The 27,222-nt window shown below is 34.9% G+C and overlaps 1 protein-coding gene across 1 annotated transcript in view; it reads right to left on the reverse strand.

Annotated features, from left to right (window-relative positions):
* The window catches only part of FBN2 (fibrillin 2), a 2,449,070-nt gene that overhangs the window by 255,285 nt on the left and 2,166,563 nt on the right, over nucleotides 1-27,222 (reverse strand). Inside the window, exons 54-55 of the mRNA XM_044060803.1 lie at nucleotides 23,116-23,238; nucleotides 22,692-22,823 (exon numbers count right to left, since the gene is read on the reverse strand). Of these exons, the coding sequence (XP_043916738.1) occupies nucleotides 22,692-22,823; nucleotides 23,116-23,238 (255 nt within the window). The remainder of the gene's footprint in view (nucleotides 1-22,691; nucleotides 22,824-23,115; nucleotides 23,239-27,222) is intronic.

The following is a 27,222-nucleotide window of genomic DNA, read 5'->3' on the forward strand; positions in this document are numbered from 1 at the left end:
TTATTTATTTTTTATTTATTTGCAGTTTGTTTGCCAAGATGGTCCAGTTGGGCCATGAACAACATGTTTTCAATGGAGCTCCAGAAAAATACATGATTACAAAAATACAAATATAAATGCAAGAAGTCACAAAAATACAAGATAAAAAATTACAAAAATAAGAGAGAATTAAAAAAAAAAAAGCAACAAGTTGCCATAGACTGGCATTATGAAGTGCTAGTTAGTGTAATGCATTAAACTTTATTACAAATTTATTACAGATTCTGTAAAATATGATAGCTCCTACAGTTCTACAGTTATTATTCTGAGTTATAAGACCATAGGAGACTATATACAGATATATTAGCTTGTGGACAGCAATTAAGGTCAAGGAAAGTATGTAGGATGGGAGCAAGAGCATTCCCATTGTGAAGTTAAGTGTAAGTGAAGTGGGGTTTTGAAGGCAGAGAGTCTTTTAGCGGTACGGATGAGAAGTACAGATGAGAGGTGGAAGGCAATTCCAATGGTGTGCTAGACAGAAGGATAGGAGGTGCTTGCCTGGTGGATGGGAAGGTTTATGTAGTTCTATTAGATTCTGGGAGTTAGATCTGAGACATCTATCAGGAAGGATTTTGAAGGTGGTGGCAAGGGAGAGGTAGAGAGAGGGGCTAAAAATAAGTTAGTGTCCTTGGATAAGTTGGGCATAGGTGAGATAGTTGGGTAGCTCAAGCCAGTTCAGTTGATCTAGGGAAATACAGTGATGGGTAGTGGATCTATGGCCAGTTGCAAATTTTGTAGTAACAGGAGGAGAGTTTGGACTTGAGGGAAGATTGCAGATTAGTAAGAATGGAGGCACCATATAGGAGGGAAGGGATGAGGTAAGTAGTAGTGAGAACAAGCCTGGTAGAGGGAGAGATATAATGGTTATGATGGTAAATCATGCTTAATTTCTTATGTGCTTTTTTAATATTTACTTGTAGGTGACTATCAAACTTCAGCTGATCATCAATGAGAATTCCTAAAACTTTTGCAGTGGAAACTATTTTGAGAACTGTATTATTTTGTCTGGTGATAGAGAATGAGTTTTTATCTAAGTTGGTGGTTTTAGAAGAAGTAAATATCATTAATTTAGTCTTGGTTGCATTGAGTGCCAGATGGTTGTCTTGTATCCATTGTTCGATAGAAGTGAAGGCTTCCTGAGTTAATTGTGCTAATGAGGAAGTAGAGGTGGCAGAACAGATTATAGTAGCATCATCAGCATATTGGATGAGGTTGGCGTTAGGGATGGCATGATAGAAGGGATTTATGAAGATATTGAATAGAAGGGGGACCTAGAATTAAGCCTTGAGGGATGCCTGTGGGAGTATCTAGGAAAGGTGAAATAGCTTTTTTTCACTTGACTGCTTGTTGCCTGTTTGATAGGTAACTGGTGAACCAGTTGATAGAGGACAGGGATAGGTTTAGTTTAGAGAGTCTGATAATGAGAAGGTTGTGAGAGATGGTGTCAAAAGCCTTTGAAAGGTCTAAGAGGAGGGTGGATACAATATGACCAGTGTCATGGGCCTTGTTAATAGTCTCTAGGAAGAAGAGAAGAGCAGTGGCGGTACTATGGCCTGGTCGGAATCCATGCTGAGTGGGAGTAAGAAGGTTGTTATTTAAGAGATAGGGTAGAAGTTGAAGGTGTATACATTTTTCGGGAAGTTTGATATCATTGTTGTTGCCTCCTTTATGGAGTGGAATAATAAAGGCCTTTTTTCACAGGTTGAGGAACATGACATTCTGAAATTGATCAATTTATTAGAATGCAGATAGGGAAGGCAATGGCTTCTGCTGCAATTTTTAGGAAGTAGGAGGGTATCTCATCAGGAGCATTAGAACATGGTTTCATTTTTAGGAGTAGTTTTTTTTTATAGTAGACATGTGGATAGGATTCATGGAGAAGGGAGGAGGTTGGGGGCTGGAGTTACTAGAGGAAGAAGGGATGTGTGGATGTGGCTGTGGGAGTGGGGAAGCAATATTGTTAGTTAAGGATGATGTTAGTTTGGCTATGGAGTCAATAACGAATTAATTAAATTGGGATGCTAAATTCAGGTTGGAGGTATTTGTGTCAGGGCAGGGGTTTTCTTTTTTGGCTGGGTTAAGGAGAGAGGAGATTCCATCCCAGAATTTTTTTGGGTTAGTATTATGGTTGGTTTGGAGTCTTGAAAAATAGGCTTTGCGGTCTGAGATAATACGTTTTTTTTACTTTGTTGCGAAGTTTTGTATTCGTTTAGGGTGGTGGTAGTTTTAGTTTTATGATAGTGTTTCCAAGCTTTATCTGGGAGTCGCATGATGAGCAAAGTATTCTTAGTTAACCATGGGACAGGGTTACTTTTTGTGCATTTTGTTTTCCACCGGGCAAAGGACATGTTCCCACCATACGTACTCTTCTAAGTTAAGAGAACTGTGTTACTATTAAAACACTGGAGAACAAAGTGATGGGTCTGGTAATTATTTTACAACATAATACAATGATATTACAATGAAAGACTGACTCTAGTCCCCAGACATCTAACCTTTTGGACTTTGCTTCTCTCCCTGCTTCTCTCCTCTCTTCCATCTGCTCAAGTAGGCCATTTATTTTATATTACTAATTAGGTCATTTAGGTCCTGCATTAGCATAGGAAGGTTGTAGGGTGCTTAGGATATTATCAATCTTCACAGAGTTACACACTGATTGTTTTGTTTACCATACATGCCCTTGTCAATGCCTTGATAAATAGTGACACCATGGTGTAATCAGGTGTTGTGTTCTGCATACTTGCCCTGAGGACATTTGTTAGCATTAGAAGTATAACATTTGCATATCTCATCAGTATGAGAAAACCCACTAATCACTGCTACTAGGCCAACCTGAAACTACAAAAATGCACATTAACCCATGACAAGTTGGTGCTTACATGTTCAGTTTTGCATTCCTAGTCAGATTTCCTGTTGGCTGGACTGGTTATCAAACATATGCCATGGACAGAACAGAGAGAGAGAGAGAGAGAGAAAGGCAAACTCTCTGTGCCAGTGGACCAGCACTCAGTATATGACTGCTGCATGACAGCTCTAATGTAAAATGACTACATATGCATGAAGTTTAGATGGTAGGACAGCTGCCTGCATGTGTCTGCTAAGATGGATATTGAGTACAGTGCAACCAGCTTTGTATGTAACACTCAGTACAGCTACATGAAGCACTACAAATTCTACTTCATGAGCACCTTGCACTGAAATGCAGATTATAGTTCTGAACTTATCTTCTCAACCTCTATAGTCATACCTTTCAACTGCACAGATTTTTGCAGAATGTCCAGATTTTTGCATCATACTTTTGGCCTGTTTCTCATAAAATTGAGTTTTTCTGGCAAATGATATTTCAATCTAATTTAAGAAGTATTTAAAGTTTTTTATTTGTCTTTTTTGTCGTATTTGGTTGTTTTAAATGTCTTTTGCCACTTTAAAAGTTTTGCTTTGCCTAGGGCTTAGCAACCAGGTGATCATGTGATTTTTATCATGTGATTTATTTTAATCACGTGATTTTTTTGCCATGTGACCTTTTAACTGCTGCTACTTAAATGGAGTTCAAACAATGTGGTTTTATCTGAGGACGTTTATATTAATAAACAAAAGTACTAATCTACTGTTTTTGTACTGTTTTGCATTTTACTGCACCTTTACTGGCTGTTGTAGCTGTTGGAGTCACTGTGGCCTGTGGGTTTCTTATTTCTATTGTTTTTTTTTGCTTTTTGGTTTCAAGAAATTATTGGCAAATCATTGAGGGCTGAAGTTGGAAAATAATGGCAGATATTTAATTTCAGACTTCATACCCTTCAGAAAATGCATGCCAATGCAAAACCTGTTATTCTATCAACTTTCTACGTTTGTAAGAGCAACATTTAAAAACTGTACCTATTTTTGGATCTTTGCCCTCCCATTATTTATGGCTTTATCCAGATTTCTTGCTCTAAGTGGTTGACAGGTATGCCTGCAGTTCACTGTGGGTTACTAAGTCAACCTGGAACACCAACATTTGAGCCAGGTAAAATCTGGGGGCATAAATAGGTGCTATCAATTTCTGGCCTAGAAACACACTGTGATAATTAAATCTTCTGCTACAAACATTACATTGTCAACGATGACATCCTAGCAGAGCTGTGAGCAGTTATCATTGACCATACCTTAGCAGAGCTATAGATAGTCTTCATAAGCCATACCCTGGCCAAGCTGTGAATACTGACTGTACATACATGTATTAATCTTTATTCTTCAACTCCACAAATATAAAATGAATATAACATAATGAGAATACAACTTAAAGTGGGTTTGATTTTAAAAGCATGGGGATTAAGGAATTAATGGCATTTATATATTTTATACATTTATGGAATTTATGTGTTACTAATGATGTGTTTACACATACTTAATTATTCAATTGTTTAATTATGAATTGTGCTTCTGAACTAATGCTGACTGGCTAGCATACTAGAATACAGGGAAACCTTTTGGCAGATAGTTTTGGAGTCTAATAGAACGCCAGGTCTAAATGATTCCATTTCCTTGGTACTCCTACTTAAACTTAGGTCAGCCAAATTATACACATCAAGTTGTATTCAGTTTTGTACGGATACGATTTATATATATATATATATATATATATATATATATATATATATATATATATATATATATAGGTCTATATCACTTCTTCGAAACGGCAGAAGTTCGAACACCATATGTTCGAACTTCTAACCTCGAAGTGCAAAATCATCAAAGGCTTAGAACAGCGATTTTTTTTTCCCATGGAAAAAAAATCACTGTTCCAAGAAACACACACACAACACAAGCACATGAAAAAAACAGCAATCCACACACATACACTTAAAATCCTACATCTAACCCTACACTAAGCTGTACATACACTACTATCTATCCACTTACCTTAACCCAAACCCTAACCCTAAGGTCTGTCACTATCGCACACTCACCTGACCCCCGCCCTAACCCTAACGCACCTATCCCACCCTAACCCTAAAGTCTTTCACTATCACACACCCACCATACCCATGCACCTATCCCATGCCCTAGCCCTAACGTCCACACAATCGGACACTTACCTGAACCCGACCCGTAACTTTCCACCACAGTGCTGAAAATCACAAAGCCACAGAAACGGCTCACCGAATTCTTTCCCTGGGAAAGAATTTGGTGTTCCGCGGCTTCGCGATAATCAGTTTTCAAACTTCACAGTTCGAACATATGTTGTTCGAACTGCTGAAGTTTCGACTAACTGATAGGAACCCTATATACATTTTTAGGATATACTATAAACTAATTCATCACATATTATTGATTTTAAATACAGTTGTTTGAACTATGTATTTTTTAATATGCTACTTGGTTTATAATTCATCTATTTATTTTTGTATAACATTTTTAATCACAATTTATAATTATATACATTTTTTAATGAATTTTGTACTAATTTTGTTAGTTATTTATATGAATACTATCTATTATTATAGTTTAAATGTGTTTTATCATGGTTTTAAGGGCTGTGGCTTTAAATACTTGATGAATTAATTAATCAGTTCATTTATGGGTGTATACAAACCAATAGAAACTGCTACTTCATTGTTTGATCTGAAGAAGTCTAAGGGAAACTTAGACAACAACGCATTTGTATTTCTGTTTGTGGTGTTAATAAATAGAATTTGGTATTTACGTCCAGCAACCTTGTGTGGTACCTTTATTGACTGTCCAGACATCTGTTTTTTTCATTGGCTAGGTTATTTGGATTTTGACTACAAATATATAATTGGTTTCTTTTGGCTTATATGATCTGACAAAGCTGATGTGAAAGCGCTTTACCGTGATTTGTGTTTTATTAAACATGTTTTTTATTTAATATGCTTTATGGTCTCTTTGCCATTGCGCTATTATGTTGTATTCTCATTGTGTTTTATTTCACTTCTTTACAATGGAATATTTGTTCCTGGCTACGCAATTCATCTTATGATTTTTATCCTATAAAATGAATATACTTACATCCAAAATATGTGACTTCATTCCTAAACACATTTTGCGGCATTATCAGCATGTTGTAAAATATATACCAATCTGTTTTTATACTAGCAGAATATCATAGCCACGTGATTGTGTTGGGGATGATGTATTAGATATGTGCTCTTTTTTTTTTGTCTTTCAGTGCTTTCAGTTTATTTACACACTGTAATCTGGTGTCAGTGATTTGTGCCGTAACAGTCAACAGTCAGTGGTAATCACAGGTTGCATTCATTGAAAACTGTACTAAAGCACAGAATTTATTGCAGACAACAAAGCCAATGAAATGGAACAAAAAAGGGAAATTGGTAGCAAAATGGAGAGATTACACCCTATAAATCTGTCCTCAAAAAAATCAAGGTTTGTGCTACCAGACAGACACATACACAATAACAATGCAGAGAAAAAAAAACTGTGCCTCTCTGAAAAAAGATGCAGCTTCAGAGAAATGTTTAGTGAGTGAGCACTTCCATGTCGCACTTAACTAACCACACTTTGTTAATATGTGTGTGTGTGTGTGTGTGTGTGTGTGTGTGTGTGTGTGTGTGTGTGTGTGTGTGTGTGCATCTATCTTTTTTGAGGGTGGAGTACAGTGTTATATAGTGGCAGAACCAGAGCTTTCACACTGTGACCAGTGGAAGAATTTTTTTCTTTTTTTCAATTGGTTTTAAAACAATAAATAAACAAATCAATTATAAAACAAACAAATAACTATTTATATAGCTCCACAGCTGATCAATACATCAATGTTATACAGCAACAACAATTATTATTTTTCAAGCAAGTCTTTAAGTTTAAGCCAAGATTTACATGTCTGTGTAATATTAAGTTCTCATCTTTATAGTATACAATTCACTTCTGAAAACAACTTTTGCCATACTAATAAATTGAGCCCTACCTTTTTATTTATTTATTTATTTTACTTTATTTTTCCAATTTCTAGTAATTACTTTTCTGGCTATAGCATGAATAGACCAAAGAAGAGACACTTGGGTTTATGGAATTATCTCAGGAATCAGAGCATTAAATAAAACTAAAAATTTAGAAATGTTACATCTATTTGACCATAGAGTTTGAATAAAGTTATTAATTTCTTTCCAAAAAGGGGAGATGACTTCATATTCATATACCATATGTGTCCAATCAGCTATTATTTCAGAATCACATCACCAGCATTTAATTCAATTTGATTTATACATATTTGCAATTTTGTTAAGAGTTACAAAAGCTCTGTGCAAAAATTTCTAAGTGAAAAATTTCCAATATAATGAAGATGTATTTTTATCTGCAGATTTTAATATTAATTTTTTTGTATTTTTCAGAGAAGTCTTCATTATTAATTTGTGAGAAGTAGTTCCAGTAGGAGTTGTCTAAATATGTGAAATCGAACTTAAGAATTTTATACATTTGTGACAAATATGATTTATTTTTCATTGTATTATTATTATTATTATTATTATTATTATTATTATTATTGATATTTGTTTAAGAATTCCAATACTTTGGGGAACTATTTCTTATCCAGGTTAAATATCTTCTTGATTGCAATTGGATCTTAAGTACCATTTAAGAAATGATGCCAATAAATTAAATTACTTTGTTGCTTCAATACTAGCATGTTATTGAATATATGAGTTTCTAAGTAATCATTTGTATATGAAATTAGAAACATAGAAAATATTAAGTCCTTACTACGATAGTTAGTATATGTGAACTTTTGGAAAGAGGAAATTATGTTATTTAGATAGGGAATTTGAGAAGAGGGTGTAATACCTTTACGCAAAAATCCTTTAATAACTAGATACAACTATTAGGTACTATTTGTTTATGATTGGTTGTGATATTTTTATTATTTACTAATAACATTTCTTGATGTATTTGTTTCCATTTTAAATCATAAGATGAATTTATCCACAATACTATAAATTTTACAATTGTTGAAATAGCTTACAATTGAATATCAGGGAATCCTATTCCACCATTATCCCAACCTCTTCTGTGCCAATCAAAGGAAACACTTGGTTTATTAGGATGCCTAAAAAAGTTAAGTAGAATATTATTTATCTTCTTCATGATTTTATTTTCGTGAAGGTAGTACTAAAAATTGTAAGACAAACAATATTTTAAGAAAAATTACCATCTTAATAAGCATTAATCTTTCTTCCATGATAATGAAGAATTTGTTCCAATTTGTGACTAAACTTAAAATTGTATCACATATTACATTACATTTTAGACATAATGGTTATACCATGGCATTTCATTTGTTTGCTATTCCAATTGACAATAGAGTAGTTTTGTATGAACTTTTATTTTGTATTAATTAATACTGTACTTGTTTTATTATGATTAAATCTAACATTCAAGATTTCTTCAAACTGACTCATAGAACTAATTATATGTTCTAATGAATTGTCTATATTTCCTATTATTAGTAAAATGTCATCAGCAACACGTTGAATCTTTTGTTCAAAATCTTCTTTTATTTTGATGCCATTAATGTTCTTATTGGATATATTACTGTTAGCAAAGGGTTCTGTAGTTAATGCAAAAAGTAAACATGATAATGGACAGCCTTCTTTGTGTCCTTTTGTAATTTAAAGGAATTAGAAAGAAAATAACCTATTTTAACTTAAGCACAAGTGCTATTGTATAACTTAGAAATTAATGCAATTAGCTCAGGTGAGAAATTATACACTTTAAGTATTTTAAACAAGTGCAACCAATTAACTGAGTCAAAAGAATTATCTAAATCAAGACTAATGATAGAAAGTTATCTTTTATTTTTTATTTGCATAATCTATTATTGTATAGATTCTTATTATATTATCATGTACTTGTCTATTTAAAATAAACCCAGTTTGATCATTGTTAATTAGTTTAGGTATAAGTAGTTTACTTGTTAGCTAAAATGGACATGAACATCTTATAGTCTACATTTACAAGTGAAATGGGTTTGAATATTTTGTAGGATCCTTATTTTGTTTTAAAATAGGTGACATAAGGGAATATTTCCATGATGGGGTGACTTCAGCAGTTGTCTTTATTTCTCTGTAGACCTTATCTAATATTTTAACTACATCATGTGGTAGTACTTTAAATAGTTCTGGTATAAGACCATCTAAGCTTGGTGCCTTATTATTTATTAACTTTTTTATTTGATCTTTTATTTTCATTAAAGTGATTAGTCTATCATTTTCATTTGTTCACTTGTTAATTTATTATTTATATTTTCCATTACAAAAGTTTCAAATGTACTATCATTATCTAGGTTATTTGTATTATTATTTATATTTTCGTAATATATTTTAAAGCCCTCAAGAATACCTTTAATATCTGTTCTGCTTTCTTTTTTTATTATTTATATGTGTTATAATTCCTTTGATATGATTTAGTTTATTCATTTTCTTTGATCTAAGAGCAAGTTTATGCAAGCTTAAAGGGTTTTCTGAATATACCTGAAGTTTAACTTCTTCCATCTTTATTGAAACATTTAATTTGGAATTTCAGCATATTTTGTATTTAAGTTTTTAAGTTCAAACCGACTGATTATGTCATTTGGTTTTAGATTTAACTTTAGTGTGTCTATTTTGGGCTGTAGTGTATTCAATTATTTGTCCCATTCTTTTGTTTCACTAATATACCAGCTTGTAATTATTCCTTTTAAGTAAGCCTCTAGTGAGTCCCACAGGACAATGTCAGTTACTTCACCATTCATGTTTATTTCTAGGAAGTTTTCTCTCTTTAACATACCAATCCTTGAATCCTTTTATTTTAATAATGTATGCTGGTAATCTCCTGTGATGTATTAGATTGTCAGTTTTTTTAAAATAACATTAACGATTATAGCATTATGGTCTGATAATTGACATGAAACTATTGAAATTTCTCGGATATGTGATAACATTGTTTGAGACAAAAATGTTATCAATATTTGTTTGTGTTCCATACCTATATGAATAATGAGTACATTGAAGTGAGTTTATTTTCCTTAGGTCATATATATATTTTAAATTCATTAGATTTACTAAATTATTTAAGTTTTTGGCTGAAGATGTTATTCTCAGCTTTCTATCTGCAGTGGAATTTTTGTTTGATAAAAAATGATTAAAATCACCAGCCATTATGACTTCACCTTTCATGTAATAGGCTAAAATGTCTAAATAGTTTTTACACATTTAGCTCCAACCCCTGGAATCCAATAAGAGTTCACTAATGTATATAGTTTTCTGTTTCACTCAATTATAACAATGCATAACATACCATTTTATCAACATAGGCATCTTTTACTTTAAGCATTACTGGTGAGTTGTTACATAAAATGAGGATGCCTCTTCTTTTAGCTGAAAATCCAGAACTTGCTAAAACCAAATGATTATTTAATGAAAGTTTATTTACATCTTTACTAAGTAAATGTGTTTCCTGTAGAAATACTATTTGAACTTTATGGAATTGCAAATATTTGAACAGACTCTCCCTCTTTACTGGAGAATTTAATACATTAATATTAATAGAAATGCATTTAAAATCATACATTTATTTAAGAGAGAAAAAAGCATAAGTATAATGAAATCACATTTATGTACAGAATTTATTATATACTTTATGTATAACAATATGGAATCTTCAGCTATACAAAACTTTTGAAACAAATAAAAAATTACCTAATGATATAACCCTAAAACATTCTACCATGCATGGAATAACATAATCCTGGTATGCTGAAAAAGATGAACAAACTACCTTTCAAACTCTCCATTAGACTAACAGAGCTTAGCTCATCTTTCTGATTCATATTTTCTGTCTCATATTTTTGGTATGCATCATCTTTAAAAAAAAGCCCATCAGTGAGTTAGTACGAATAAGAAAAGTTAAACAGGTGCTCAGAATCTTTAATATATGTACACTTATCCTTCTCTGTACCTCACATAATCTCCCTGGTCTACTATAGGGAGGACATAGTTGTTATTTTCATATTTATTAATTTATAGGTCTGATGATTTTATATTTTGTCTATTTTATTTACTATGTATAAAGTTGTTCATAGGATCATAAGTTCATAAATTAGTACCAGACTAACTATCCTAGTGAGTGATTTCAAGGCCAACCAATTACCCCATGTGAGAATTAAATTCTGAGCCTTGAGCTTATAAGGTGAACACCTTAACCATTATGTCAAACTCCCACCCTTGTAGACATATTTATGTTAACTATATACATATTTACTTATTTTGATATTTTTCTATTTCCTTTTGTATATTATGTCTCCTACAATTACTATATTCCTAGATTTTATATTTTATCTACAATCGTAGTGTAGAGTATCACATAATAGCACATTTACATTTCCCTTATATTTGATACTCTTTAATCTAGTACTACTGTTTGAATCAGTCCTATTTTTCCTCAAATGTTATATATAATAGTATCTGAACAAATATCTGAAAAATCTTCCCTTTTAAGATTCAAACTTTCCATAATAAATTGTTCTGAGATATTAAGTTTTGTTATCATCAAAAAGAGTCAATAACAGAGAAACACAATCCTATTTTTTTATCAGATGTATCATTCTATAGGCTAGTATACAAACTATCCTTTTGGTATACTGAAAGCATTCAGAACTATTTAATATCTGACAGTGGTTTAGAATGCAATTCACTGTCTTTTGCTTATTATCTAACTTGTATTCATTGACATCTTAGTATACGATTCAAAATATTATGATTATTTACTTTTACATAGGAAGTAGTAACCTGGATAGTTCTTAGAATTTTAGAACTCCTGCAACATCACAAAAGAGCTCATGATTCTAATTAAGCTGCTTCAAGCTGGTGCTCATGACAAGGGCTTGTAAATGAACAGTTTTTCAGCTACAGCTCACACAAAAACATCCACAAGTGAATCCAAGCCACCTCCACTCCAGACATCAATCCCCCAAACCCTTCCAAACCACTGAAAAAACAATACCAAAATTTCAAAGTACGTCAACCACCAAAAAGCTATTATATTTAAAGAAATATCATTTAATGATTCAGTAAACACTATTTGTATGGGATATTTAATATAAAACAAACTGTCTTTTTTTAAAGGAGACATAGAATATAAACTTGCATTAAAAGAATGACAGTTATGTGTTATCCAGGATTAACTTGTAAAATTATGAATGTTACTCTAATTATTTAATAACATTCCAATAATAACTTTTATATATGTAAGAAACTATATTTTTATACTTTGCTTACAGCATGGTATAACTTTCCCAGGTGCTATTGCATGTCAAGTATACTATCAGTAGCAAGCATTCAGAACTATGTAATAACTGACAGTGGTTTAGAATGAAATTCATTGTCTTTTGCTTATTATCTAACTTGTATTCTTTGACATCTTAGCACATGATCCAAAATATTATGATTATTTACTGTTAGACAGGAAGAAGTGACCTGGACAATTCTTAGAATTTTCAGAACTCCCACAAAAGTGCTGATGACTCTATGTTGTTTATAGCTGTTTTTCATAAGGGCTTGAAAATGAACAATCCATCAGTTGCAATTCATGCAAAAATGCACACAAGTAAATCCAAGCCACCTCCAGGCCACACATCAATTCCTCAAATCCCTCCAAACCACCAAAAAAAAAAACCAACAAAAAACATCTGAAAGTATCCCAAACTCTAAAAAGTCATTGCACTCAAAGAAATAATGTTTAAAGATTTCAGCAAGCACTATTTGTAGGAGATGTTTAATAAAGAGCAGACTGTCATTGTTTAAAGGAGACATAGCATATAAACTTGCATTAAAAGATGACAGTTATGTGTGATCCACTTAACTTGTAAAAGTGTGAGTGGTACTCTAATTATTTGATATAATTACAATAATAACTGTTTTACTATATATATATATATATATATATATATATATGTATAGATATATTTGTGTGTGTGTTTTATACTTTGTTTATAACATAGCATGTCTTTACTGGATGCTATTTCATGTCAAGTATACTATCAGTAGCATACTACTGGACCATTTTCAAAACCTAGAATGTAACTTAACATGCCTCTTTATTTCCATTTGTTGCATCTTGTATTATATTTAATAGTACATTACTCAAGTATGCCAAGATATCAGAAAGTGTACTACCTAAGTTTTACCTCATAAAAAGTAATATGTAGCACCTGCTCATAAGTATTCAAGCACTTATTTAAATTAATAAGAATTTGCAACCACAAAATACACTGATTTTCACTTGTCCTTCAGTTTTTTTTACTATTTTTGTCTTTTATTAACCAACCATCTCTTGTTACACTTCTCTTCAAAGAAGTTGATAGATTCCAATCTATTTCTTCTATTTTTTTTCATAGAATTTTATTTTTCTATATAAAGTCCATTGCATCTTCCAAGGTGTTAAAAATCTTCTTTCCTTCTGGAAAGTGAATCCTTATTTTTGCTGGAAACACGATTTATGCTTTAATATTGTTTTTCTTTAAGCTTTTAACAAGTGGCACGCATGCTTTTCTCTTGAATATCACTAATGTAGAATAGTCTTTGTCAAATCTTATAGTATTTTCTTTAATTTTAACTGGCTAATTAGTCCATGCAGCTTTTAGGACCAAATCATCACCTTGACTTGAGAAAAGTCTTACGATCACTGACCTTGGTGAAGGTGTTTTCTTTTAAAGATGAGTTAGAAAGTGCTTGTTGTTTCCTTTTGGTGCCAAAGGAAATAGCTTCAGGCAGGTTCAGAGTTTTAGGCAGCCAGCTATAAAGGAACTGAATTATACCGTCTCCCTCTTGTTTTTCAGGAATCCTGTAAGTCCTGATGTTATTCCTTCTATATCTGTACTCAGTAAGTCTTCTGTTTTACTCCAGAATAAGTTGTTTTGTTTCAGAAAAAATTCGGCGTTATTCTCATTTTCAAGAAATCTTCCATCAAAATCCGACATTGCGTCTTCTATACTCGAGTTTTGTGATGATTGTTGTTTAAGAGATTCATTCTGTACTTCAACTTTTTTTTTTACATTCCTCTTTGAAATTGTCCATTTTGTTTTCTAATTTATCTATCTTTAGTGATAACTCACTGATGTCACTTACTATAGCCTGTATGTCCTTTTTTATAGAACTGTCCTGTACAGTGGCCTTAGAGTGGCTCATTCTGAGGCAATTAGTTATTTCTAGTTTTCTTGACAGGAAAATGCAATTAAAAGAGTTTCAAACTTGTTATTTTTGTAGTAAATCTTTCAGCAGCCATTACATTTTGAAATGTTCTATTTGAGTTTTTTTTAGTAAAAATCCTATCAGAGATGTTAAAATGAAGCAGATATAAAAAACAGTGCTTTTAACTGCTTATCATCTTGGACACACCCCCACCAGTAGAAGAATTTTTGATTATGCCTTTACCTGCTATTCTGCAAGCTTCGTTTTACAGACACACACACACACACACACACACACACACACACACACACACACACACACACACACACACACACGCACACACACATGCACATACACACACACGCACAGTAGAGGAATAGATTTAAGTCAGAATGACCTCCTGTGTGCATCCTGAGCAGAATCTTATGCCTACTAGCCCAATATTCTCCAGTATGAAGTAAGCATGCAAATATTACAAGGAAAGAGGATTCATTATCAGTCCTTTTATCCTCCTTTCCTATCCAGCCCACCAAGACTTGGACATCAAACTTAGGTCAGCCAAGGTATAGAGCATTTATCTAACCCCCACCCTATGCCATCAGTAAACAGTATGACACTTTTTTAAGATGATTTGTAATTGTTATTAAGTTCTGGTGGAGACTATGTAATATTAAATAATCAAAATGAGTTTTAATGCTGTCTGACAAAATGGATGGGTTTAGAGCCCAGTGAATACTGAGATAAAGATGCACATTAGGACAATACCATAACTGAAGGGGATAAGCAGATGAGTTTTATCAATATCCACACTGCTACTGATGGTTACTTGCCTGTAAAAGAAAAAGAAGTGAAGCAAAAATGGTAGAACTCAAAACGACATGAGTCAGACATAAAGTATGAACAAGCTAGAAGAAGTAGAACAGGAGCTCTAGATATACCTTACCATGGATGTGGTAGTGTCAAAATAGTGGTCACCCTAAAGTGCATCTTAAAGTAACAGAAGTAAATCTTGTACTGATTGTCAGCTATTCTGTGGGTTGCCAGTACCAGCAAGGAACACAATGACACACTGGGTAGTTAAAAAATCCTTATGTCTGGTGATGTTTTTCTGTGATGTGAGAGGACTAGAATATTTTTTTCTCTTTTCATTGCAGGCTTACAAAATGGTGGTGTTTCGCTGACTTACAACAGGCTGGTGCCATCTGTGAACAGAGACTGTCTGGGATATGAATGGATGCCATAAATTCAAACATCATCACTTATGGCTGAAAACTTAAATTCATCACTTACATTCAGAAAACTTAAATACAGTAATCAGTGTTCTCTGATGAAAGGGCAGTCAGCACAGCATATTGAATCAGAATGTAGTTATATTGCCAGTATGCAATATTGTTGTAGAACTATTACCTTGTCCTGTTGCTGCATAACATTAGTTATAATTATACTGGACAATGTGTGAGCAACTTATATGTCATTGGGTATTAATGCAGACATAGAGAGACATAAAAAGTAAAAAGGCAGAAAGCTGGACAAAGTAAAGTGAACAAATATATCATAAAACTAATACTGAGACTTTCAGGGGATTCTGTAGGCATGGATGGCTACAAACAACAGTCATATCAGCAAGTGTAATGCATTAACTCATTCCCTCCGGTAGAGCTCTTTTGAGTGTATGCCTTTAACTCGCAGTGGGTGTGGCTTAAACCTTTAAAAAATGAAGGTATCACCTTAGAGTTCTAGAAAATACTCATTGAGAGAGGTCGAATATCAATACAGTTGTGTTTTCCATCACATATGCTTCAAGACAAAAATATCCTGGTGCCTTGTAAGTAACATGGTTTTGGAATTTTTAATGCAAATATGAACAATCAATATTTGACGCCTAGAGGAGCAGTAGGGTGTAACTGCAGAAGACGCCTGGAGGAGCACTCGACTATACAGGACAACGAGGAAAGGCTGACTCTTCTGCTGTGAGAGTAAATACAAAAAAAACATTTAGTCACTAGTCACTTGATAAACCATAGAGAACTATATTAGTCCCACCAAGTTGGTAATCCTGGAAATGTTACATAATTAGAGTTACCTTAACATACATCGTGCACAGTTGGGAATATTACTCTATGATGTGTCTTGTGCACCTGAAAAAGGTAGTGCAAAGCATGCTGCAACAAAGAGTTGCAATGGTGCTGCATTACTCACCCAGCTTCTGCTTCAAGATGTATTCTGTTACAGTAAGGACACAGTCAGAAAGGTCAAATTAATGACAGAAGGTAACATTCATAACATTATTTTTTTCTCTTTGCTCTTGTGTTTCTGGAACCTTTGAGTTAGTTTGTTTAGAGATTAAAGATTGCACAGATGAAGCTGCTGTACCGGGGCAATAGGGTGATCTAGCCTCTCTGAAAAAAAATAACATTTAACGGTGTTTTGTTTGTCAGTCTGGTATATTCTAGGGACTTGCAGAGCTCCACATCCTGGAAAATGTCCTTGTTGCTTTCATTTTGTGGCCCAAACAGCTTGTTGTACAGTATGAACTTGTGCTAACAGATCCTCAAGAGGATTTATGTTCTCAAAGAAACATTTTAAAAAAAATTCTTTTGTCTGGGGACTGACCACATGTGTTGCCATTTGCTAGTCTCTCTGTTTTTTTTCCCACTCATTTCTTTAAAGCTGTCACTGTATATGCCAAGGCTGTGAAAAGATGAGTTAAGATCCCTTCTTTTCACATTGTCTTTTTATTGCCCGCCCACTAAAGGTGTGTTAAAAACAATCCAGGAAACAGAAAAGAATGAATGTTCAGGAAAAGTGTATATCTAAAATAATTTTATGTAAGTAAAAAATAAAAAATGCCTGTGTTGCTTAATTTGCTTATTGTAAGTGATACACTGTAGTTCTTGTACTGCTGTTCTCTTTCTTAGGGCACATTTGTAATGTCATATTTCTCTCCCACCCGCACTACCAGGACTTGAAATTCCAGTATATACATTCTGAATAAGTGTTGATTTCGAAAGTAAAGGATAAACTTCTAGTCCTAACAGTTTATTTCTGTTTTTGTGTCTACCATAAAAGTTATTGTAGCAGTGACCCATGCATTGCTACATTTTGTCTGTGTTTTGAAGCTACCACTTCTTCAGGAAGGTCATTTCAATCATCCACATCCTTTTCCTTGAATAAATGCTTCCTTGTATCACACTCTGCCTTTTGTTTCATATCTTCCAGCTTTGTTTGTCTCTTTTCACACAGACTTCTTCATCTGATTGAAGACAAGTTAACTAAAACCAGATACACACACTCAATTTGCCTGAAGCCCAAATGAAGGTGCATTTTAATTAACTTACATCTGACAAAAATAATATCAGAAATAAACTCATTAAAACAACATTTTGAGAATAAAGCGCAATAATAAAACAATATTTTTGTATGGGGCAAACCCCTTACATCTCTAATGTGAAGGAGCTTCACATATTCCCACTTAAAAAAGACAATTTCAAGATCACACAGAGCTAAAAATGGAATTACACACATTTCATCTCCAATTGTTGTTCCATTATATGCAAGTAGGAGGTTTAGGGGTTATGCCTCTCAAATAAAGGAATACTTGAGAACTTGATTCTGTTAGAAGCAATGTTCTAGAAATTAAATGATTTTAAATGCCATCAGGCATGTTGTCTGCTGTCTTCTATATTTTATATTATTGCAGTCAGATAAGCTGGAACATCAGTGAAGTGTGACTTTATTTAAAAGGGCTTTAAAAACTGGGCTTCAGTCAGATTAAATACTTCCTTCACATGCACACAAATATATATGTGTATGTGTGTGTGTTGTAACTCATAAAGTCAAATATGCATATGACTGAATTTAGTTTAATACTGTGTAGTAAAGTAGGAGTTTGTAGAAAAATTAATGTTTGAATGAAAAAGTACTGGTTGTGAGGATACACAAGACTGTTATAGCAGTTGGTGTGTATGTGCAAGCGCTCATGGGTTAGGGATAGAGTAATGGTTAGGTAAGGGTATAGATTCAGTGTTGTGCATGTCTTGTGTTGTGTGTATTCTGTGTCTTTTTGTATTGTTTAATGATATTGTTAGGGAAAATTTTTTAGTAACACTACACTGGTCTGTAATCCTAACTTTATACATTACATTACTGAAAACTCTTCCCTTAACAGTACCACTGTTAAGACATTTGATTTCAGTTTTGTAGCTGGGATTTACTGCTACATGGCTTTTGTAGGGGGAAAGGGATCAGTCAACGTTTAGTGCTTCACTCGTAGTAGTCATTCATTGTTTTGCGATTCCTTTTTTTACCATTTGATGTTCTTTCTTTTGAATATTCATCCTTTCATGATAGAATTTACATACCACTTTCTGAAGCAAAGTAACCACTTAAACTTTGCTGAGCCTGAGTCTAATATGCTAAGTATTTCTATCATACTTTACAATGTCCTGTCTGCAAGACTGTTCAGATAAATCTCTTGCAGGTTTTCATTTTTTTGTGCCAGTGGGCATACCCGGTTTACAATTATTATTATTATTATTATTTGGCTTATCGTGCACCATTTTCATCCCTTCATCTGTATTGCATATGTTCTATTTATATCCTTGTGAAAATTAGATCTTCTAAACTGTACATAGTACTCCCGATGAGGTCTTCTAAAGCTGTGCTTACAGAAGGATAACATTTTAAGTGCTTTCCACCTCCCTGCTTGATGTGAACTACCTCCTATAGTGCTTTTGTGAATTTGTTCCTCTTCATCCCAATGGTCTGATCGTCTAGCTTAATCCATCTCCTATCAGGGCTATTTGATTGTGTCAGGATGGACGTTCCCAGCTATAACTGACCCCAAAGCTACAGAATCAGCTGACCATCATGCCCCTCTAGGCTAGCTCATTATGATGCAAAGCTAAGGGAATTTATTAATTATGCACTGTCCTCTCTCTTGACAGTTGAAATGTGCACCTACATCACCACTGGGGCCTGGAGCACCTCTTCCTCTAGATGAGATTTCTGGCCATGTATAGTAAGGGCTACCTACCATTAATGACTTTTCAAAGCCAGACATATGCCCCATATTTCAGTGCTACATGCCACTTACATGCTCTTCACTGGACACTATTTCTGCAGCAATCAGACCAGCTACCTTTCTCAGGGTTCACCAGCCAGCACTGACCGTTCACTCTCACCCTCTTCTTGTTGACACCTGCATCTCTCTGTCGGGTAATGGAACCTGGGTCATCTATGCTGCAAGACAGCTTAAGTCTTCTGTGCCAGTGAGCTGACAATACTGTATTTTGTATTTTGAATACCTTTTGTTCTATAACAGTGATGCCTTTTGCAGGCATTTCAGTATTCTACCAGGCTTCTTTGTTACATTATCATAATGCTTGCTCAATTATGCCATCATAATACACCTGAGAATCTCTGTCGATAATTACATATTTGATAATCCAGTGTATTTCACTTTAACTTGTTTTAGTACCCATTACTCAATCATATATTAAAATGTTTCTTTTGTTTAACTCATTCACTCCAATGGAGCTCAGGAAGTATGCACCACAACTTCCAATGGGCGGAGCCTAAGCCTTTTGATAGAATCAAATTATGTCCTCACATTTCAAACAAATATTCATATCTCTGGAACCATAGGGGTTATGAAAGAAGTATAAATGGCAAACCCTTCAGCACATACTATTTTTATAGTGGCAGTATTCTTTAGGTTCTAGGACTTAAAATGAATTTTATAAGTCACAGCAAACACAGTAACTATTATGTCTGTAATATTTTGTAAACAACTTACAATATCTCAGCAACCACTCAAGCGACACACATATTACCAGCAGAATTGTATTCATTTAGATGAGAGCTATCATATGAGTTAAGGAGTTCTGTCTGTGTCACTTGGTTGTTGAGATATTTAGAAAAAAGTGAAAATTAAATTAATATCATAAAAACAACAGTCAATATCTCTTTACCTGCACTAAACAGAGGCCAAATATTAATGCAGTTGAGTTTGCCATTATGTAAGCTTTAAGATGAAGTCTTTTAAAACCTTGTACATAGCAAGGTTTTGGAATTATTGATGAAAATATGAACAAGCAATGTTTGATGCCTAGAGGCATCAGTAGGAGTTAACTGCAGATGCATCTTGAGGCATCACTTGGATTTAAAGAGTTAATCAGTATTTAATCAAATGTATTACCTCTATACCCACCTGAACTCATGCTTCTTTGTACTGTTTCTTCAATAGAACTACAGAACAGGAGGAAAGAAGATGCTGGTGCAAGGCTTTCACCCTTCACCCCTAAGTTATGTTTCCCTTTGATTCTCATCCCCCCTCTTGTGACAGCAGTTACTTATTATTTTCTTTGACACCATCCCTTTACAGTTCATATACGCTAAAGAGCAGCTGACTTACTTATCTCAAATGTTTCCAACACTAAACCCTTTGTCACCTGACCTTAGAACTTCAAAATCTATTTGGGGAACACAGAAAGACACAATATCAATACACATATACCTTTCATCTCACTTATTCAGCATGCATGACCCACACCTAGTGAACGCTAAGGTCAAAGAAAACCATGTATTTTACTGGAACATTGGGCCATGACCCTACTATATCAGCATAATAAGTAGTGCTTCACCGGTTGTCCTTTCCAATAAAAATAAAAATTTAATTAAAAATAACTATCAGTCCAGATGAGAAATAAAATAATACACCATACATCAAATTATAGGCAATCTTATGCCTGGAAAGTTGCTCATTAACAACTTCCATTGTAAGATAACTAACCTTCTGTTTTTAAAAGCACTCTAAAAGATAACATTTGTCTGTTCCATAACAGATGTAAAATAATATAAGTTATAATGAATTGCTACAATAGTCCAAATGACTGATTTATTAATATGGCTTTGTGGAGAGCAATCCTACTAGCAACAGTTTAAGGTATATTACTGCAAACTAATGGTTACAAAGCTGAACAGAGTGTCTTCCTCTTTGGTCTAAGTGGTTTAAATACACAAAAACAGGAGGTAGGAGATGGTACATAAAAGACAATGCGAGAAAGAATAAGGGATACCTGCATTCTTCTTGTGGATGAGGTGGTGGTGGGTGAAAAACACGAAAATAATTCAAAAATGTGTTGGACTCATATATGGCCAACCTCAAGAGGTTTAGAAGTTGGATTGCAATTTGCTGAGGACTGCTGAGTGAACAAATGAGTACATAAACAAATACATTCAGTGGGTGTGCCACATGAAAGACTTGTTCTGATTGGTTCATGGACAGCACAGTATTAGCTAATGATTGTGATGCTACTATTAGCTAACTACAAAAAAGGTAATTCAGTCTAAGATGTATGTATGTGATATATATTTTTCATCTGAGGAACTGTCAGTTACTCTTTACATAACATAAGTTCTTTGTTCCATAACAGATACATGTTGGTACTTTTCCTACCTTCCTAAAATAACAGGCACAAAAAAACTTCTAAACATGAAGGCAGCATGCACATGCTTGCATGCACAGACTCACACACACACACACACACACACACACACACACACACACACACACACACACACACACACACACACACACACACACACACACACACACACACTCAGGTACTTTTACACACAAAGCACAGAATTGTTATACATATATTTCTTTTAGAAGTTTAAATACCACTAATGGGGAGTAATTAAGTTGTATTAGATGACATATAAATCAGTTAAGCATGATCTTACTGCATCAGTATTATAGTACAGCTGTTTGTTCACAAATTCATCGGTTCCACTATTGTAGAGCAGAGTTTATTATAGAACTTTTTTTTCACTGAAACATCTTTTCATCTTTAAAATCTCTATCATGAAAATTTCTTTCTCTAGCTTACCATGAATATGAACATTTTTCTTTAATTACTGATTGTTTTTGTAATATACTAATACACGGGCATGACGCTCATTGGTACATTCCAAAAACTTGTTTTAATGCACAATATTCCTGGATATTAACATCTGAAAAAAAAAAATCCGTAAATTAAATCCCTAGAGAACTGCAAACAAACTCTTTGAGACAAGCTGTATACCAGAGAGCACAGTTATCTCCTGACATACCTAGAGATTGCACAAAAGAACTCGTGAAATAAGTTAATGCAGTTGCATGCAATATTTTTTAAAAGTCTTCTTCATTTTTGTTTTTGTATGAAATGTATTTGATATAGCTCAGTTGGGTATAACGCACTAAGATGCATTCTACAACCACCAGTAAAACATCCATGCAATGTGCCGACATGCACTGTAACATACATTCATCAACATGCAGAGATAAAGATATGTCAACATTTTGAGAAGAGTACTCGTGCTAGTTGGAATATTTCAGAGATATTCCACCACATTCCAAAAGCTTCTCAATATATGATATTTCACCTACAGACAAATGCGTTATGTAGAAATGGAAAGTATTCGTACCTGTGCACCCTTCTCCATCAGGCTTACGGACCATGCCTGGAGGACAAATGCACATAAACGTGCCAATCAAGTTCTTACAGATCATGCCTTTGGAGTCACAGTCATGATGTCCTTCAAAGCATTCATCAAAATCTAGAAAGAAGAAAACATAGTACAGCAGCTTTGCATTTCAGTCACTGTTTTCTGTGTGTGTGTGTGCGTGTGTGTGTGTGTGTGTGTGTGTGTGTGTGTGTGTGTGTAAGGGAACTATTATACTTATAGAGAAATGAGTGGAAAGAAATTGTTAAAATAAGGAGTGAGTCAGGCTTACTTCATCAGTGGCTTAAATGCGTGGCTAAGCATATATCTAAGTATCTCCCATTAATGAGCCAGCTAAGTTGGATGTTAGCTGCTTGGAATATAATATAGGTGTCACATTGCTTACCTTTACACATCCTTCTGTCCTCTCTCAGTGCATAGCCAAACGGACAGGTACATTCATAGGATCCATATGTGTTAATGCATCGGAAAGCACACAGGAGGGGATTTAGTGCACATTCATTTATATCTTTGTAGAAAAAAGGAGAAAAAGGTGACATTAAGTAAACATTAACTTTTTTATATAACTTTTTATATCAGTTGGATTTATTATTCCAATATTATGACTAAACTGTCAGGTCAACCATAAATACAGTGGGTTCCTGCTTGAACTTCAGATGTACCTACATTAGTGACTCTGTAGCTCAGTAGACAGATTCTATAATGATCCAGAAAAATGCTATTGACTTAGTCAGCAAAGCAAGTCACACAAAAGACTATATCCAGAATACTTGTATATATCTTAATAAGTTATTGTTTAGACTCTTTGAATCATTAATCCTTTATGTTTCTGCAGATTATCTACAGTTCATTTGGGTGGGCATACATAAACACACAAACATGCATGTATGCAGCTGGGGAGGGTTGGCATAATGGTTAAGGTATTTATCTCACAGACACAAGGTGCAAATATGGTTACCACCCATCCCGTTGTCAGCAGGACACTCATGGGTTGAGCCTTTTCATCCCCTTGCCCGTATTGTCAGGCAGTGGGACTTTAAAAGCCCCGTTTTTCAGTGTAGCTGAATTGCCGTGGAAAAGCTGAAAATACTTCCGGTTATTCCACGGCAATGCGGCTACGTCACCAACCCGTACCTGCAGTTAGAGGTATTCCCTGTTAGGTCCGGGTGGTGTAATTCAAGCAGCAATTGGCTGCAAGGATGGAAGGAGGCGTCACGTCGGAAGAGCCCTACAAAAGTCGCAGCTGTAGAGCAGTTTTGTATGAATGCTCTACAGCTGCTAATAACCTCAGAATCAGAAAGGATTGAGATAAGCCAGCAAGGAAGCCAGCCAGCAAGGAAGCCAGCCAGCCAAGAAGCCAGCAAGAAAGCCAGCCAGCCAGCCAGCCAAGAAGCCAGCAAGGAAGCCAGCCAGCAAGGGAGCCTGCTAGCTAGCCAGCCAGCCAAGAAGCCAGCAAGGGAGCCTGCTAGCTAGCCAGCCAGCCAAGAAGCCAGCAAGGGAGCTTGCTAGCCAGCCAGCCAAGATGCCAGAAAGGGAGCCTACTAGCCAGCCAGCCAGCCAGCCAAGAAGCCAGCAAGGGAGCCTGCTAGCCAGCCAGCCAGCCAAAAAGCAAGCAAGGGAGTCTGCTAGCCAGCCAGCAAGGGAGCCTGCTAGCCAGCCCAGCCACTCAGCAGACAGAGAGCCAGTCATCCAGCTAGCCGTTCCAGCAGGAAGGAAGCCAGCTAGTCCAGTAAAGACTGTGATAGTGGTAAGTACATAGTATTTTGTGGCTTTAGTTATTTAAAATGGGAATATCATGCTTTAAGTTTTTAATGTTTAGAGGTAGATGGGGGTGCAGTACACAGTATTTAAATTTGTACAGTGGTTATTTTGAGCCTTTCAAGTAGTAGTTTTAAATGGGAATATTGTGCTATATTTAGGTTTTTAATGTTTAGAGGTAGATGGGGGTGCAGCATGCAGTATTTAAATCTGTGTAGTGGTTATTTTAAGATTTTTGAGTAGTAGATTTTAAAGATATAACACCTGTGTGTGTATGTATATGTAATTGTGATTGTTGTTGGGGGTATTATCGGTAAGCGTTACTTTTTAAAGGCTAAACTGTGTGTATTGAAGTTTTGTTTATTTCTGGTGGGAGGCAGTCTTAAATATAAATGTAGTGTGATGTATTTCTATTGTCATAGCTTTTCAGGGTACTTTCTGTTTGCAGATAGAAAATGTTCGAGCATAGTTTGCCCTTTTTTGTGTGGAAATGTGTGCAATTAATGCTGTTTTCAGGAAGTTAGGATATACTGTTTAGGTAATTTTTCCTGTTTTTGCAAGTCAATGTGCATGTGGTACAGGTCTTCCTTCTGAGGGGGAATGTTAATAGTTAACATAGTGCATTTATTATTCTAGTAGGTACATGTTGCCAACTTGCTGAAGCTGTTTCAAGATTGTTTTCATTTATAGTTGAGTGTGTAAATGTGTGCATTTTATTTTTTATGCTGCCTTTAATAAGGTTAAAATGTCCTGCTTTGCTTGTAATGTGTGAATATGGGGTGCTGATTTTGCTTTGGCCTGTTTATTGCATTGCTGTGCTAGGTAAATTACTATTAATTGCTATGTTTTAAGGTAAAAGGGGTCCATGGAGTCTGCGGTACATTGCAGTTTATTTTAGCTACTCTTTCAAGAAGTATTCTTAAAAGTTAAATGTTTACGGACTTTTTCCTTTTTTTTTTTGTGGATGCATACTCAGAAGTTAATGCAGTGCATTTGAAATTGTGCTAAACCATGTCATTGTTACTGGATAGTTTGCTTTTTTAAGTAGCAAGTCTGTATTTTTTGTTTTTAGTGATGTCTTTAATAAATTTACAATGTACTGCTTTCATTATAATCTGACAGTGCTGCCGTTAGGCATGTTCATTAGTAGATCATTGTGCTGTGTAAATTAGTGCTATATATTTATTTCTTTTAACTGCTGTGAGCAAAAGCTAAATCAGGTCTATGGTATCCTCTGTGCATTCTCATTTTAGTGTTTTTTGGTACAGTGAAAATGTGTAACTTTATTTTCTGGAGGGGTGGGGTGGGGTTATGTTCAGCGGTAAAAATAATGCATTTTGTTTTCTACGAGCTGTGTTAATGTCAAAGTTTTCAACGGCCAAAATGCTGCCTACGTTACCTCATTTTACTATTACCTTTTTCAAATGGCTTGTAATGTTCTTTTCTGCACCATTCGCCAGTTCTTTCGCATGCCAATGTTTTTCAAGCCAGTTCTTTTGTATGCCAATGTTTTTCAAGCCAGTTCTTTTGTATGCCAATGTTTTTCAAGCCAGTGTCTGTATTCATCCATCTAAAACCCCTTTTTCCCATTTTTGCATGGGGTCGTTGGGACGTTTAACAGTGGCAATCATCTAGAGCCAAGGCCAGTTCATGCTCAGGACGTTACTGAATCTATATCAAAGGACGTTAAGCTGCTTCATGTTTTATATGCCAATGTTTTTATGATATCGGGTGCCAGTCTTTTTCAAACCAATGATTTCATGTGCCAGTGTTTCTAGCCAGTTCTTTCATGTGCCAGTGTTTCTAGCCAGTTAATTCGTTAACTACTAACACAGTTTTGCTAAATATGTTGCGTATCAGGTAAGTACAGATTGAAGAATGAAGAGAGCAGCAGCTTCATCGCAGTCAACCAGCAACAAAAGAATGTGCAAGTGCCAGGACGTTTGGAAAACGGAATTCGACTGGATCAAGAGATGCAGTGATGTCAAAGCATTCTGCAGGTACTGCAACAGAGAATCTCTAGTGACCCATGGTGGAAGAAATTATGTCACACGACATGAGGCAACTGAACAATGTAAGTCTACTATTCTTCAAGCTAAATCCAGTCACCTGATGACAAAGTGGGCAAGGAACACAAACATTGAGGGACCAGGACTTAGGATCATTGCAGCAGAAGCCTCTGAGGTGTTCCATGCTGTTAAGCACAATATTTCCTATAACAGCTTGGACTGTGCCATAAAGTTGGCTAGCCAGTTGTACGGTGACTCAGACATTGCAAAGAAACTATCTTGTGGAAGAACCAAGGCTGAAGCCATAGTCAAAAATGTTTTGGGACCGCACTCATGACTTTCAAAAACCAGGCACTTCATTTGCAATTTCATCAGATGCTTCCAACAAGGGGAACATAAAATTATTTCCACTTGTGAGTTATTTTTCTAAAGAAGAAGGGGTGGTGAATGGTCTTTTGGACTTCTGTGAAGACCCTGATGACTCTGCACAGGCCATATCACAGCAAATTACAAACATTATGGAATGGCACTCCTTGCCCTGGAACAGCATTTCAGCATATGGGGCTGATAATGCCAGTGTGAACTATGGGAAGAAATCTGGTGTGTATACCAGATTAAAAGAAAAGTGCCCATCACTCCAGAAGGCTAACTGTGTTGCCCACATCATTCACAATGTAGCCAAAACACTGCAGCACAACTACCGTACGATGTGGAAGTATTTGTAA

Source organism: Protopterus annectens, chromosome 2.part0 (genome assembly GCF_019279795.1).
Source record: "Protopterus annectens isolate FY-2018-M chromosome 2.part0, PAN1.0, whole genome shotgun sequence".
Taxonomy (NCBI): domain Eukaryota; kingdom Metazoa; phylum Chordata; order Ceratodontiformes; family Protopteridae; genus Protopterus; species Protopterus annectens.